The sequence below is a fragment of the Schistocerca gregaria genome, chromosome 5, assembly GCF_023897955.1.
Source record: "Schistocerca gregaria isolate iqSchGreg1 chromosome 5, iqSchGreg1.2, whole genome shotgun sequence".
Classification (NCBI taxonomy): domain Eukaryota; kingdom Metazoa; phylum Arthropoda; class Insecta; order Orthoptera; family Acrididae; genus Schistocerca; species Schistocerca gregaria.
The window spans coordinates 7,714,918-7,730,249 of record NC_064924.1 but is presented as its reverse complement, the minus strand read 5'-3'; the positions used below and the strand labels follow the sequence as shown (position 1 = coordinate 7,730,249).

The 15,332-nt window shown below is 44.1% G+C and overlaps 1 protein-coding gene across 1 annotated transcript in view; it reads right to left on the bottom strand.

Moving 5' to 3' along the window:
• LOC126272661 (venom dipeptidyl peptidase 4-like) overlaps positions 1 to 15,332 on the bottom strand; it is a 317,380-nt gene that overhangs the window by 19,364 nt on the left and 282,684 nt on the right. The window contains exons 14-15 of the mRNA XM_049975673.1: positions 5,522 to 5,716; positions 3,746 to 3,906 (exon numbers count right to left, since the gene is read on the bottom strand). Of these exons, the coding sequence (XP_049831630.1) occupies positions 3,746 to 3,906; positions 5,522 to 5,716 (356 nt within the window). The remainder of the gene's footprint in view (positions 1 to 3,745; positions 3,907 to 5,521; positions 5,717 to 15,332) is intronic.

The following is a 15,332-nucleotide window of genomic DNA, read 5'->3' as shown; positions in this document are numbered from 1 at the left end:
AGCTCAGTCAGTAGAGCATTTGTGTGCGAAAACCTAAGATCTGTGGTTTGATTCCCAGTCCGACACACACAGCTTTAATATGCCATAAAGTTTCAAATTGGCGCACACTCAAATGCTGAATGAAAATTGTGTACAAGGAAGTCGGAGATATATCACGTGTAACCCATGTAACAGAGTTGCTAATGCCACTGAAATTTTGAAATGTGTGCGCCCTTAGCGATAGATACTTTGATCCTCATAATGAGGAAAGTTGCCGTAATGATCCTACAGTCAAAATTAGGAAAGGGTAAGACCAAGGTACAGGCCTGTATCGCCACCACATTCAATGTTTTTCCATAGAAAAGGAAAAACATGTCAAAGTGAATGGAATCACCCTAGTTGCCATTTTTCAACATGACAGTGCACGACTCCATGTCGCTCCACGAACACGTGCCTTCTTTGTGTCACAGGATGTCAGCCTTTTGCCCTGGCCCGCCAAATCAACAGACTTGTTACCAGTTGAAAATGTGTGTGATATTTTGAAACTACGGGTGCAGTACTGTGACCCAATGTCAACCACCACATATGTACTTTGGAAGTAGGTGAACGTAGCATAGATGGATATACCGCAGGACGCCATTCGCGGCTTATACGCGTCGATGCCATCACGCACGGAACAAATTATCAGGGCCCATTACAGACCCTCTACCTACTAGGCAACAGAAGCTATGCTAAGCCGAGGTGGCTGAAATGCTAATCATTTCTGTAGATCATGCTAATGTACATGTCCTGTCAATACAAACGCCCTCTCTCTAGTCTTTCAAGGTTGAGCCTTGGCGACATTGTGTTAGCAGGTGTCTTATCGACTATACCTCTTGCGGCCCCATTGTGAGGAAGAGTTAATATCTGTGGACTGTGTCCTTAGACGGTCTTTGCTTTTCGCTGGCCCGAGAGGGAGGTACGAAGTGTTGGGGCTAGCTGTAGCGTCGCGACAAGAAGTGGTCACGAGGTCCCAGCGGCCGAAGCCACGAGCTGCGCAAGGAGGGCCTCCGATAAACGAAGATACCGTTAACTGGGGTCAGCGTCGACTACAACCAGCTGGACGACACCCCGTCTGTTGGTTGGCAACATTCGTGTCGGGCGACCGCTCGTGGCCTGGATGCCCTCTTCTGCCTGGTTTTTATCGGCACCACTCAATAACGATACGACGGACCGCGTATCCATGGAACTGCTTGCTGATAAAGGGGAGTAACATTCTGTACTCCTCGTGGTGATTTGTGTCATTGTCTACCTGCCCTCACTATTTTCTGGTTTGTACCCGACCCTCAGAGTTTTACTCGGTCGGCTCTTTGGTAGTAAATATAGGTCGTAGCATTGTAGTAAGACACTAGTTGTTGTTTGCAAATTTGTCCCGCCATTATATTCCCTTTCCTTTCTGTTTTGTACCCGAAGGTTAATGTTCTAATGAATGAGCTGCTGATCGTAACTATACCCGGGCCAGATGTACTAAGGCACAGGTTGCCGTCAAACAAAAGACCTTGTGGTTAGATTTAGATGTTAACCGGTTCAAAAGAAATGTTCGAATGTGAAATCTTATGGGACTTAACTACTAAGGTCATCAGTCCCTAAGCTTACACATTACTTAACCTAAATTATCCTAAGGACAAACACACACACCCATGCCCGAGGGAGGACTCGAACCTCTGCTGGGACCAGCCGCACAGTCCATGACTGCAGCGCCTTAGACTGCTCGGTAATCGGTTCAATACTTGGATTGTAACTGCATTTCCCAGTCATTAGTTATAATCTGAACCACTTTTTGTACTAAGTTTTTCGTTGCTGTGTTTGAAAGACCTGATCATTATTGGTGTATTTTAGCTGGATCTTGTAGTTCCGCCGAGTGAGTTCTCTTGTGAAGTGTTCACAAGTAATGTTTTAAGAACTTCCTTCAGAGCGATCTTAATGACTGACAATCAGTTTAACTTTGATAATATTAACAGCCAACTATCACCAGGGCTTTAGTCAAAATAAAATTGTCAGAAGGAACGGGTTGGGATCCAGTCGCACCTTGGTTGCCAATTGAAATTAAGAGGTTCGTTGCCTTGAAGTAAGTTTTATCATTGTCACATTATTTCCTAATCTTTTTAACCTTTAAGCACAGGTGCGCATCTCAACCCCGAACCTTTCGACGTACAGCTTTCAAATTAAAAGATACATCATCTTTTTTGAGTAACTGAATCACTCTAGTCGTCAATGGTGCTTACATAGTTTTCATGTGTTGCAGAAGGGCATTTAATAGGACAGGCTGTGTCCAGCACGGTAGTAAACACTGCTGTTTCACCCAATAACGGGTGGGCTGAAGGTACGGCCGTCTTGTAACCATAGTCATATTGTTTGCTGTGTTGCAATACAGCACTTCAGATTTGTTTTGCAGAAGATAATTCAACTTAAGGGTAAAGGTAAAAAGAATTTTGCAAACTTGTTCATTTTGTTAAAGAAAATATTATGGTTATATATTTTTAAATAAACAGGTTGTGTGAAAAACTTATATTGGTATGTCCTCCCTTCCATGTTTTCCTTAATACCAGTAAGTACCACGTATCAAAGGTGTTCTTTTTTCTGAATGTGAGTGTACAAACCTGCACCTCGAAGAGGAAACAACGCAAGGACAGAAAATACAGTATAGCGCATGCAGGCTACTGATAGTTTAAGAACAAAATGCAATCTAAACATGGTTAAGTGGCTTCTACTCTGAAGACGACCGTCGTGAATGTTGTGAACCACAGACGATTGAACATTTGCTGCCCACGGATAAATTAGTTTGCACAGAAGAAGACCTGTTTTTGTGCAATGCCGAGGCCATTAAGGTTACAGAATAGTGGAGGAACAAAGTTCAGGAGTTCTCACCTGGCCACGGAAAGTAAGTAAAGTAAAGTAAAGTAAGTGCGTGTCTGAGGATTCCTTGTTAAAGAGAGAAAATGTGCTGCGTGTTGCTGAAATTCAAAAATGGCTCTGAGCACTATGGGACTCAACTGCTGAGGTCATCAGTCCCCTAGAACTTAGAACTACTTAAACCTAACTAGCCTAGGGACATCATACACATCCATGCCCGGGGCATAATTCGAACCTACGACCGTAGAGGTCTCGCGGCTCCAGACTGTAGTGCCTAGAACCGCACGGCCACTCCGGCCGGGTGCTGAAGTTCACTTTAGACTTCAACATAAGGGTGAGCGCCAGCATTTCAAAAATGGAAGCACGGGTATCCAAGACGACTCGCCGAGCATATTTTCTCCGGTGTTTCAGCAGGTATTTGCAAGTTCGTGTTTGCATTGCGTGGTTGGAGTCCACCCAAGCAAATGCCGCTTGTCACACGTTTCGTGCCATGCAGAGATTCACCGTAAAGCGTTTCTCTCTCTCTCTCTCTCTCTCTCTCTCTCTCTGTCTGTGTGTGTGTGTGTGTGTGTGTGTGTGTGTGTGTGTGTGTGTGTGTGTGTGTGTTGGTTTGTTTTACAGCTGTTTTCAGCGTAGAGGGTTTGTAGATAACCATGCTAGTGAAGGCTGAAGTTTGGTACTGGTATCACTCTATTTCTCTTCATTGCAAATTAATTTAAGGATGACACTGAAGCTCGCTTTCTTTTTTCTCGCCCGAATCTTGCTGTGGGAAGGACAGCTTTTTTATTGCTCTAAGCTAGTATTAATTGTCATATAAACATTCTTAATGTTTGTTCCCCCTTGAGAGAAACTGTTGCACCAGTTCCGGACTCACCATAGTATATCCAGCTGCTGACCGGGGCTACGGAGACGCCGCACCTGAAGACACTGTCGTTATCCTTCGCCAGCGTCATGGCAGTGGCGTAGCCGCCGTAGCTCCAGCCCCAGATAGCTGTGCGTGATCCGTCAATGTATGGGTACTTCTGCTTCAGTTGCCTGCGGATGAGAGCACACTTGGAATCAGAGCTTCTCTCCACACACACGAATGTACATGGGTACGAAAAGAGGAGGTAGTGTTGCGACTATTTTGACATAATTAAGTGTAAACAGAATTACACTACGGTGATTAACACTGCAACAACATGAAGGATACGTAAGACAGACTTCTAATTGGCATGCCTGGATATGCAAGTAATTACCACTTCAGAGCATCTGCACGAACTAGGTTGTAGTAACGCCATATAATTTCGCAAAGAAGGAAAGGTTACATAGCGAGTTGTTCATTCAGAATTCGCACTTAAATGTTGCTTGTTTGTGAGACGACTGAGTGAAACTTCTTGTAAGGAGGAGAAACGTTTATCTGCACCTGTCCCAATACGATAGCGCCAGGACCATGGCTTGTCAGAAGTGCAGTTCAACGTTCTGCGACGTTATCAAGGAGCAAAGTTTAGTATTTTGGTTGAAAGATGTGGGTACTCTATTCTATGATACTTGAGCTATGCCAGATGGAAAGGGCAGCGAGTAGTGGTGTACAGGTCTCCTAGAATCTGCTAACCTATGGCCAAATGTTTCCCAATGGTGAGAGATATGAAGACCATGCTAACTGGGGCAGAAGTCTTCCACCCTCTGTAGCAACACAGATCAGGACAGGACAGGTTGGGCAACATGCAGTCTGGAGTTATCTTTTCGAAATATAATGGCACAGAGACCTCGAAGGTACAACACACCCACCAGCGTTAACATGATAGAAATTAAACACCTGCTGTCGAAATTATGTGAACGAAAAGTAATGGCGGCTCGTATCATCACAGAAGGTGCTGTTCCCAGAAGATGGTAGAAATGGGCGTTACACATACCAAGATCATGCTTCACGGTTCCTAAAAATGCTGCTTACAAAAACTCTACATCCATCTCTGAATCACCGACGACAATCTCTTTTTTACTAGAAAACTAAACTGAGGAAAAATGAGGCAAGAAATTTGTACAACTGTGAGGCTGAGAGAGAGCAGTACGGGTAGTAGTCATGTTCAGAGGGATCTCACCTGATGACATTGAGCTGGCCCTGGATCCCTAGGCTGCTGGCGGTGGGGCCACCTCTTGTAACGCTCGGCCAGGATTTTTACGTTACAGGGCATTAGGTACTTACCTGGTAACGTTGATCTTGTCCTACATGCCACTGCAGGCAGCGAAGCCTTGTCCGATGATGTTCATTCGGTTCTGGATCACTAAGTTGCACAGCAGTGGGACATTGCCTTATAATACTCATCTAGTCTGGACCCCAGGCTGTGGAGCAATGTGATCCATATGGTGAAGCTGATGCGGTGCTGGATCTCTAGGCCGCAGAGCAGTGAAAGCTCACCTGATGATCCTCACCTGGTCGTGAATCCTGAAATCATGAAATAGTTAGGCCTCACCTGGTTCGGATACCTGGCCTGCAGATACTGTTGCCTCACCTGGTAACAGTGATCTAGTCCTGGATACCTAGGTTGCCAGGTGCAAGGTCTGATGACACTGATCTGGTCCTGGACATCCAGGTTGCACAGCAGTGATATTCACCTTATGACGCTCATCTAGTCCTCGTTCCCTAGTTTGCACGGCAGTAGGGTCTCACCTGGTGACGTTGATCTGGTCCTGGATTTCTAGGTCGCCGAGATGGCGGTTGACGGAGAAGAGCATATGGTCGCCCTTGCAGTTGGATCCGCGGCCGTCTATATAGATGTATATGTAGCGCCGATAGGTTACCATGTAATGCTGGAAGCCAATCGTAAAAGAGTCGCTGATCTGCTGTGATCCTGGACCGGCGTACCTGGAAGGGCACCACCATAGGTAACAGTGCATTTATCATCTAAGACGATGGGAGGAAAATTTGTTACAGTAGTAACAGTGTTTATGCTAAGTGCTGATACTTGGTCTCAGCAGTTCCTGACATGTCTGTCTATGAAGGGTCACCTACAAGTGATAAAACAAATTACAGGACAGAGCAAATAATGTGAATTACAATTTCGCCTGTGATTCATTTATTTTGAAAAAAGCTTTGCCTCAGCTTCAACAAAACTCTTTCTTAACAGCCCTTGAGAAACAAAAAATTGAGTCATCCTGTGTGAGTATACTGAAGGTAATCGGTTCCATAATTTGAATTCACAAGGCAAAAGATAAGCCATCCATGCACCTTAGGATTCGTTTATAACACGAAAATGCTTTCCTAGACATGGTCGCGTTGGAAGAGCTTCACTTCATTTTGCTGTGATCTTACAATTGACATATCTTTCTGGTTATAGCGTGACTTACAGTTTAACACAGATTTCAAAACATATACAGTGCAGCCTGATACATTTCCAGAGGTGAAACAAGGGATAAGTTATACTCTGGGACTAAAAGTCGGTCGGTCCGTGGCTGTCCCCTGGTTGGGTTCCGACAAATCAAGTATAGTTGTGCTCACCACCTGTCTCACCTAAGTGAAAGAGGGCAGACCGATCTCCTTTTAGGCCTTCTGAGTGCCACCGGTGTTTAATTATCTGTTATCAGCGATTTTAAATGTTAGTATTATGGTTATTTGTTTTGTTTCTTAAAATTTTGCAAATTGATTTTTAAATTTATCTTTCAAGCTTAAACACTGCGGCCTTCTGCCTTTAAAGATTATGGTGATATATTTTAAAATTTTGAATTTTAATTGTGGCCTTCAGCCATTGGCATTGCTCGTTGCATATGTTGATTCATTAAATTATTTTATTTCTATCTTAATTGGATTTTTATCTTGTTGATTTTTAAGATTTGTTATTCTTAAACATGCTCGCCTTCTGACTTTAAAAGTCTATGGTAATATATTCTAAAATTTTGGAATTTAATTGTGGCCTTCAGCCATTTGTATTGCGCTTTGAGTAAGTTTTTTAAAATTATTTTATTGCGATCTTAATTCGATTTTTATCTTGTTAAGATTTCTTCTTGGAGGCCTTCAGCCGTGAAAGAGTTGCATTCGGTAAAGCTTCGGCTAAGTGCCGCTTTGGTTGTAAAGGTTTTTAAATTACAGTAAATGACAATTAGAAGCAGAAAGTGACCTCAACCCTTGCCCCTTTCCACAACCCTACTACCTGTTCTGCCCATCGGGTTTAGCGGGCGTCTCAGCTGTCACTAGTCGCCGTTCCAAACGCCGAAAAATGTAGAATGTCGATGAAAGGAAATAAGACCCAAGATGGTGATAGCATAAAATGTAGCATTTTTGCCTAGCATTTTTGCCTAGCAAGCAAGAAGACCCGGGTTCGAGTTCCAGCCGTGGCACAAATTTTAATCAATTTCTTCTTCTTCAATGATTATCGCACATAAAGAAGAGACTTAAATATCTCAGGGAAAATATAACATGGTAGATTTGTTCATTAATCCGCGAGTGCATCCATAAATGGACATACCTATGGTGTTTCAGCACCCTGCGATGTATGCAGTCTGTGCTGCAGCGTTCTGAACGCCATCAATTAATTATAACCACCCGGTGCATTGACGGAAATGGGTAGTGCTACACCAGTAACAACTTGACCGAATGTTAAAACACTGATCCTGTAATATTTCCATGTCCTTGGGTTATGTTATTAAAATTTAATTCTGACGTGAGCTTACTTTCAGCGTTATCAGTACAAAAAAAACGACATTCCTCCATATGAAGGGTGACATGAGTACATGATGGCTAGCTGGTGAGTCTAATGGCACCGGAAGTTTTCAGCTGGCGATTCAAAAAACATCATTCTCAAGATCTGTTCATGGAACTCATCGCTGGACTTCGGACTTTCAGCAATGTCTGATTACTAGCAGGAGGCATACGCTAGCACTATAGCTCGTCAGATAGTGTAGACCGTTAGCTGTGTCTGAATGACTGCAGAGTAAGTGGTGACGCGATAGACTCAGGACAACCACGTGGCAAGGAGAATCGACATAGGTCCTTTAAGAAGGAATAAACACCGAGAATATTTTAGGATTGTTTGAGTGACTATCAAATCGGTAGACGGCAACAGCTGGAATCTGGGCAGAGGTTACACGCAGAGTGCGATCAAGAATCGTAGGGAACAGATTAGTCTAAGGTTGGTTGTTATCTCGAATTGCCATGCATTGTTTACTGCTGACACTAGTCCTCAGATACTCGTGTGGCGTAGATCCCGAATCAACTGGGACATTGAGTGGTAATCTATGGTAGTCAGCGACGATAGCACTTCTGTTTGTGTCGATCAGATCGATGTCTGCGGTCGTAGGCAATACTGTGGAGGTCCAAACAAACAGCGGTTCTCTATATCTGTATCTCTCAAATTTCTGATATGGGGAAAAATTGTAAATAGAAACTCACCTGACTTGGTAACTGTGGAAGGGAGGCTAATTGCTCGCCAGTATCTGGCAGGAATGGGAAACCTTTCTCAGACTCTTACTGACTGGGGTACCAAATGGCATATGCCACGGAGAACCAACACTGCAGTTCATACAACAAACGTCTTGACGTATGCGCGAATTCCTGACTAGTCCGTCCAGTCCCACAATTTGTCACTTGTAAAGCATCTCAGGGATGCGGTGAGAAGACGTATAGCTCCACCAACGCACTGCCTCTTCATACCTTGTGTACTCTGTACTTGCCTTCATATGTATGTGTGCATACCGCTAGCCCATGAGTTTTGTCAACTCAGTGTAAATATAGCCAGTTTTCTGTTTCGTCACGGTCGGCGTACGAATGACGTCACACGCCACATCTCTCACCGGGTCAAGGCCGGCGTCTGGACCCGTGGGTTTCATTGACATAACTGCTACCATTCTCGTGAATGGGCCACTGAATGGACTACGCGGAAACGCTGGTTGCCCCCTCTCCTTTAGTCCGAAATTTTTTCATGCACGAGGCTAACTGTTCCCGTTACTCCACACACGTCTGTTGTTCGTTCCTTCTTTCGGTCCTATACATTTTTCAAAAATGTGGAAAAATGATGTGTTAGTCTGTTTCGGTCGATTCTTACTGTGAGTCCCATTATTTAGATTATCCGCACACGCGTTATGAACGTGATTAGAAGAATTTGCCTGTAGATTTCTGCAATGGATTTTTAGTTCTTGATCCGAAGACTCTTACAACAATTTTAGGCTCCTTTACTTATAATTGCGCTTTTAATGTTTCATGCAGGCCCATACGTTCCTTTAATGCTAGTTGTTTGTTAACTGTTGCGAGGAATTTCTGCAGTTTCGGAAAAGGCATTTTGAGTTTGAATGTAATTTTTGCTAACGGAAACGTAGTTTGTGGTTTGTGAGGTCTTCGTTGTAACTTACAATAATCAATATACTTGAGTATTTAAATTCTGTAACACGGAACACGTTGTTATGCCAATTTTTAGCTCATTTAGCAAGTTATCAATTTCATTCTTCTCGAATGCAATTAGTGGGCTAAATTTCTCTGCTTGTTCCTGCAATACTTCGAATTGCTTTTGGGCATAAGTGCTTTGTTATCTGTAAAGGCTAGACAATCCAATTCTACATCTATGCGTTTAGGTGCTTTTCTGTGAGTTGGTGCACCTGCTGTTTTCTCTTACAATTTTTGTCAAGGGCACAGTTGACCCCAAACGGTAAAACGTATTGCCTTTACGCACTCCTCTGTATTCTAAATTCTTTGTTCACTTCTCCTATACATTGCACTATTGATATTGCCTCTGTGTTTCCTTGACGATCTTTGCCTTTTGATCTATCCCAATTGATTTTGCTGTATAAATAAACTGACAATTTACAGAATAATACTGAAATTCAGCGTTTATAATTATGTTAATACCTCTTCCACATCTGCTCCGGTTTTGGCCTCGATAGAAACACCCTGTTGTACAAAGCTAGTACTGTAGAAATGTGCATGAAAGAAGGCAGGTGTACTCTGCGGTCTACGGAAAAGAATACTTTGCAGTGTTGCCAGCGCACACTCTATGTCCCACGCACACGATCCAGTCAGTGCCTTCTCTGCTGCCACCGTTTTTAATGCAGCATTTTCTGCTATTTTATCTGAGCGCCACGACTATGTAGCTGTTTTTACGGATGGGTCGAAACAAGGGGATTCCGTTGGTTGCTCAGTTGTTTTTCCGGATCGTGTCCTCAAGGTCCGACTGCCTCAGACTTTTACTGTCTTTGATGCAGATTTGTCTGCTGTCTTGCGGGCTCTGGAGCAGATGAGACATTCTTGCTCTCCTAAATTTCTTGTTTGTTCCGATTCACTCAGTGCCCTTCACTCATTGCACCGTTTGTATCCGACAGATAAAATCGTCCAGACCATCCAGGATGCCCTCCTCCGACTACAGCGACTGGGGAAGGTTGTAACTTTCTGCTGGGTTCCGGGGCATGTCGACATTGCTGGGAATGAAAGGGCAGATCTCGCAGCCAAGGAGGCGTTTCTCGCCCCACAAGTATCTCAGTGTGTTATCCCCCTGCACGCACTCACCTCGCTGTTGAGCTCACGGGTCATGCGTCGGTGGGAGGATGAGTGGCTGGAAGTGACTGACAACAAGCTCCGTATAGTCAAGCCCACAACGCGTGTGTGGTGTACTTCCTTTCAGCCCCATCGACGGGACGAGGTTCTCCTCACTCGGCTTCGAATAGGCCACAGCCCTATGACGCATGGCTTCCTGCTTCGGCGGGAGGACCCTCCAATTTGTGGTGCTTGCGGCGTCCAGGTCACTGTGCGCCACGTTTTATTGGATTGTGTTTTATTTTCTGACCAGCGGGCCGCGGCTGACTTGTCGGCGGATCTGCCATCTCTTTTAGGCAACACTCGGACGAATGTGGTTAAAGTTTTAAAGTTCTGTGCCATGTCAAATGTTTTTACAAAGATTTTAGGGAGAGGATTTTAATTTGCTCACTGTGTGACAAGCTCGCCCATATTTTATGTAAGTGGTCAGCCAATGACAATTTTGTGTGGCATTCTTATTGCTACGTTTTCCCTTTCCTTCGGTTTTACTTTCTTATGTAGAATTTTCCTTCTTTTCCTGCTTTCTTTGAGTGTGTTTTTCAGTTTTCTTCAGTCTGTCCACATTCGTTTATTCTAATGTGTGTCAGAGCGCTGATGACCTCGATGTTGAGCGCCCATAAGCCCCAACACACACACACACACACACACACACACACACACACACACTAACTGGCAGTGATGTGGTATGCGCCACAGTGGGCCAGTATTTCTGTTTATAACACCAAATAGACAAATTTATACCCTCTAAAAGCTATCACTGTAGCTCGAACGTTAACGTGAAACTCGCAGTGTTTCCCTTTCCAAATTGGCTATGTAACTCCACCATACCAAAATGCAGATGAGAATCAACTACACATGTTTTCCACATACATCAAAGTACACGCTACAGACAGCCGCGACAGAATGACGCTGTCGGCTGTTACGTCACATGCAACCCTGCCCTTTACTACTGGGTAATGCTCCGCCACCTGCCACGTCACGTGGCTCTCAAGAGTACATCTGACTATCTGATAGCTGCACTTCTGAAATGTAACATCGTGCTGACCGGAGCTGACAGCCGGCCGTTGTAGCTGAGCGGTTCTAGACACTTCAGTCTGAAACCCCGCTACGGTCGGAGGTTCGAATCCTGCCTCGGGCATGTATGTGTGTGATGTCCTTAGGTTAGTTAGGTTTAAATAGTTCTACGTTCTAGGGGACTGATGACCTCAGGTGTTAAGTCCTATAGTGCTCAGAGCCATTTGAACCATTTGGAGCTAACAACACACAATACCCAAACAGTATATACATTGTGATCTACACCGAGTGAGTAATTTTGTAATCTAATTGACCTTTCCGATGACGACTTTGGCAAATTTACAGACCCGAGATCGGTTCAGGAGACATCGTCTACATCGTGCAAGAACGGTAACAACTCTATTACTAAAAACAGTAGTAACCTCCTTATACACGTCAGTCCATTGCTTAACTGGTACGTCTCATGTTTAAATTCGTCACCATCTGAGTTCTATCCCTGTCAGTCTAACAAATATTTAACGCTTGGTATAAGTACCTTTAATAACTGCCAAGAGAAAGCTGATTATATTAATTCCTCCTCTTTTCTTGTGGCCGTTTTGCATATGTTATCGCTACGAGGGGATACCCAGAAAAAACCGGAAGAAAACTGCTGTGGCCGGAGTTTGTCTCGTTCGCATTTCTGCCGCTAGGTGTGTACAGCCCAAATCATTGCCAGTCCAGTGCCGCCTGATTTGTCGACCTGGATTGTTCTGTCCATCTACAATGACTGCTTTTTCTACTCGGAAAAAATGCTGCTGAAACTGTCTTAATGTTGAAAACATTTTACCAGTATGACGCTATGGCAAAAACTCTGTAAGAGTGATTTGGTCGATTTAAAAAAGGCGACATGTCGATTGATGACAAACGTCGTTCTGGACGTCCATCAACTGCCCGAATCGACGAGAATACAGAAAAAAAAGAGAGGTTGTGCTCACAGACGGTCGACAGACAATCAACTGACGGAGATCTTGGAGCTCGGTTCAGCGAATTTTAACAGAAGATAACTTCTACCACGACAACGCCCCTGCACACACACCCATCTCTATGAGACAGTTTTTCGCTAAAAATGGTATGGTTACGCTGCCCCACCCATCTTACTCGCTTGACCTGGCACCGCGCGACTTTTTCTTATTTACACGCCTGGAAAGGGGCACCAATGAATACCGATTTTACAACATTGAAGATGTCAAAAATAACGAGTGAGTAGCTGTCAACCATTTGTAAATCTGCCTGCAAAAAATGGTTCCAACAATCGAAGCATCGGTAGGACAAATGTATTAGTTGTAATGGAGAGTATTTTTGAGGGATTTGCATTTGAACAATTTGAAAATATATAGCTTTTAAAAACTAATTCCGTTCTTTTTTTGGGTACCAACTCATACATACAATGGCTGACTGACTGACTCATTCACTCCCTCATCATCGCCCAGAAAAAATTGAAATCCGCAGAGGGTGTTGAACTTACACCGTAGGTGTCTTGTAAGAAGGGGTGTATCGATTTTCCAGCCGTAAGGTCCTGAAGTAGGGGACGAAAGGTTCTTTGAAAAGTTTCTCTACTAAGGCAGTTTTGAAGCTAGAACCATTATTTGATCTCTCGGTCAGAAATCCATGTTTCAGAAATTTTGGTAATTTAACCCCTATGGGAGTGAAAGAATTGGAGAATTTAAAGAAAATTTGTTAAAGAATTACTTAAGCTTCAAAGCTAATTGTATCAATATTTGTATTTGACTTCTAAATAAGTATGTGACAGAGAATGAAAGTTTCTATGGAAACATCACCAAAAGAACTCAAAAGGAAGGATTAACAAAGATCTCCGACTCCAACTGTCGGAACTGCCCTTTGGTCAGAAGTAAATTCGGAAAAGATCTTGCTTGTATGACCTTAATTAGTGTACAAAGTTTACAAAATGTTGCAGTTTGTGAACAACGTAAGAATTCGATTCAAGGAAAACAATTCTGTGCAGACCATACAGTCAACGGGAGTGAAGCAGGGGGCGCTAAGCTAGTTTCCTGTAGTTTACTGGAGCTACGGTGACTCAGGATAAGCAGAGGGGGCCAGGACAGTGACTTGCTGTCTGGTCAGCCCCACTGGGTGTTTGGGCTCGCCTTTCAGGAGGAGTCGATGGAGATAAGGTGAAGTGTCCGCTCGTGGCAGGGACAGTACCACAGCCGAAGCGTTGTTTGGCCCTGGCGCCAAGGAGACCCTCTCCGGTAGTCTTTCGCAGACCGTTCCCTGCCGTTACGACCACCTGCGCTAGTGTAGGATCTTGGTTTTTACAAGCTGTAGCATCAGGTCAAAACACATTTCAAAAGAGCTTTGTTTTTCGCTGATGGGTCGCCTTCCTGAAATGCTGTGGAGATGAAACCCAGCCTCAGACACTCATCTCTGCGTTCAGTGAGAAGCGACGCAGCTGCCTTGTATTCAGGAAAACATTTCTCAGTTTGTAAAGCGACGGGGCGACTTCTTTGTGCTACCTTAGTGTTATGAGCACTCTCTTGTCTAGGCAGTTGGTCGACTACTCCTTACTGGTTATTATTATAAAAATAGCCGAGGAGGGGAAGGTGCCAGTTTGAAGAAATTTGGACTTGGACACTAGTGTGCTGGCTGCAGTTTCTACATCTCTACATCTACATCCATACTCCGCAAGCCACCTGATGGTGTGTGGCGGAGGGTACGTTGAGTACCTCTATCGGTTGTCCCTTCTATTCTAGTCTCGTATTGCTCGTGGAAAGAAAGATTGTCGGTATGCCTCTGTGTGGCTCTAATCTCTCATGGTCTCTTCGCGAGATATACGTAGGAGGGAGCAATATCCTGCTTGACTCCTCGGTGAAGGTATGTTCTCGAAACTTCAACAAAAGCCAATACTGAGCTACTGAGCATCTCTCCTGCACAGTCTTCCACTGGAGTTTATCTATCATCTCCGTAACGCTTTCGCGATTACTAAATGATCCTGTAATGAAGAGCGCTGCTCTCCGTTGGAACTTCTCTATCTCTTCTATCAACCCTATCTGGTACGGATCCCACACTGCTGAGCAGTATTCAAGCAGTGGGCGAACAAGCATACTGTAACCTACTTCCTTGGTTTTCGGATTGCATTTCCTTAGGGCCGGCCGCGGTGGTCTAGCGGCTTTCAGTCCGGAACCGCGCGACTGCTACGGTCGCAGGTTCGAATCCTGCCTCGGGCATGGATGTGTGTGATGTCCTTAGGTTAGTTAGTTTTAAGTAGTTCTAAGTTCTAGGGGATTGAAGACCACAGATGTTAAGTCCCATAGTGCTCAGAGCCATTTGAACCATTTCCTTAGGTTTCTTCCAATGAATCTGTCTGGCATCTGCTTTAGCAACGATCAACTTTATATGATCATTCCATTTTAAATCACTCCTAATGCGTACTCCCAGATAATTTATTGAAGTAACTGCTTCCAGTTGCTGACCTGCTATATTGTAGCTAAATGATAAGGGATCTATCTTTCTATGTATTCGCAGCACATTACACATGTGTACATTGAGATTCAATTGCCATTCCCTGCACCATGCGTCAATTCGCTGCAAATCCTCCTGCATTTCAGTACAATTTTCCAATGTTACAACCTCTCGATACACCACAGCATCATCCGCAAAAAGCCTCAGTGAACTTCCGATATCATCCACAAGGTCATTTATGTATATTGTGACTAGCAACGGTCCTACGACACTCCACTGCGGCACACCTGAAATCGCTCTTACTTCGGAAGACTTCTCTCCATTGAGAATGACATGCTGGGTTCTGTTATCTAGGAACTCTTCAATCCAATCAGTCAATTGGTCTGATAGTCCATATGCTCTTACTTTGTTCATTAAACGACTGTGGGGAACTGTATCGAACGCCTTGCGGAAGTCAAGAAACACGGCATCTACCTGTGAACCCGTGTCTATG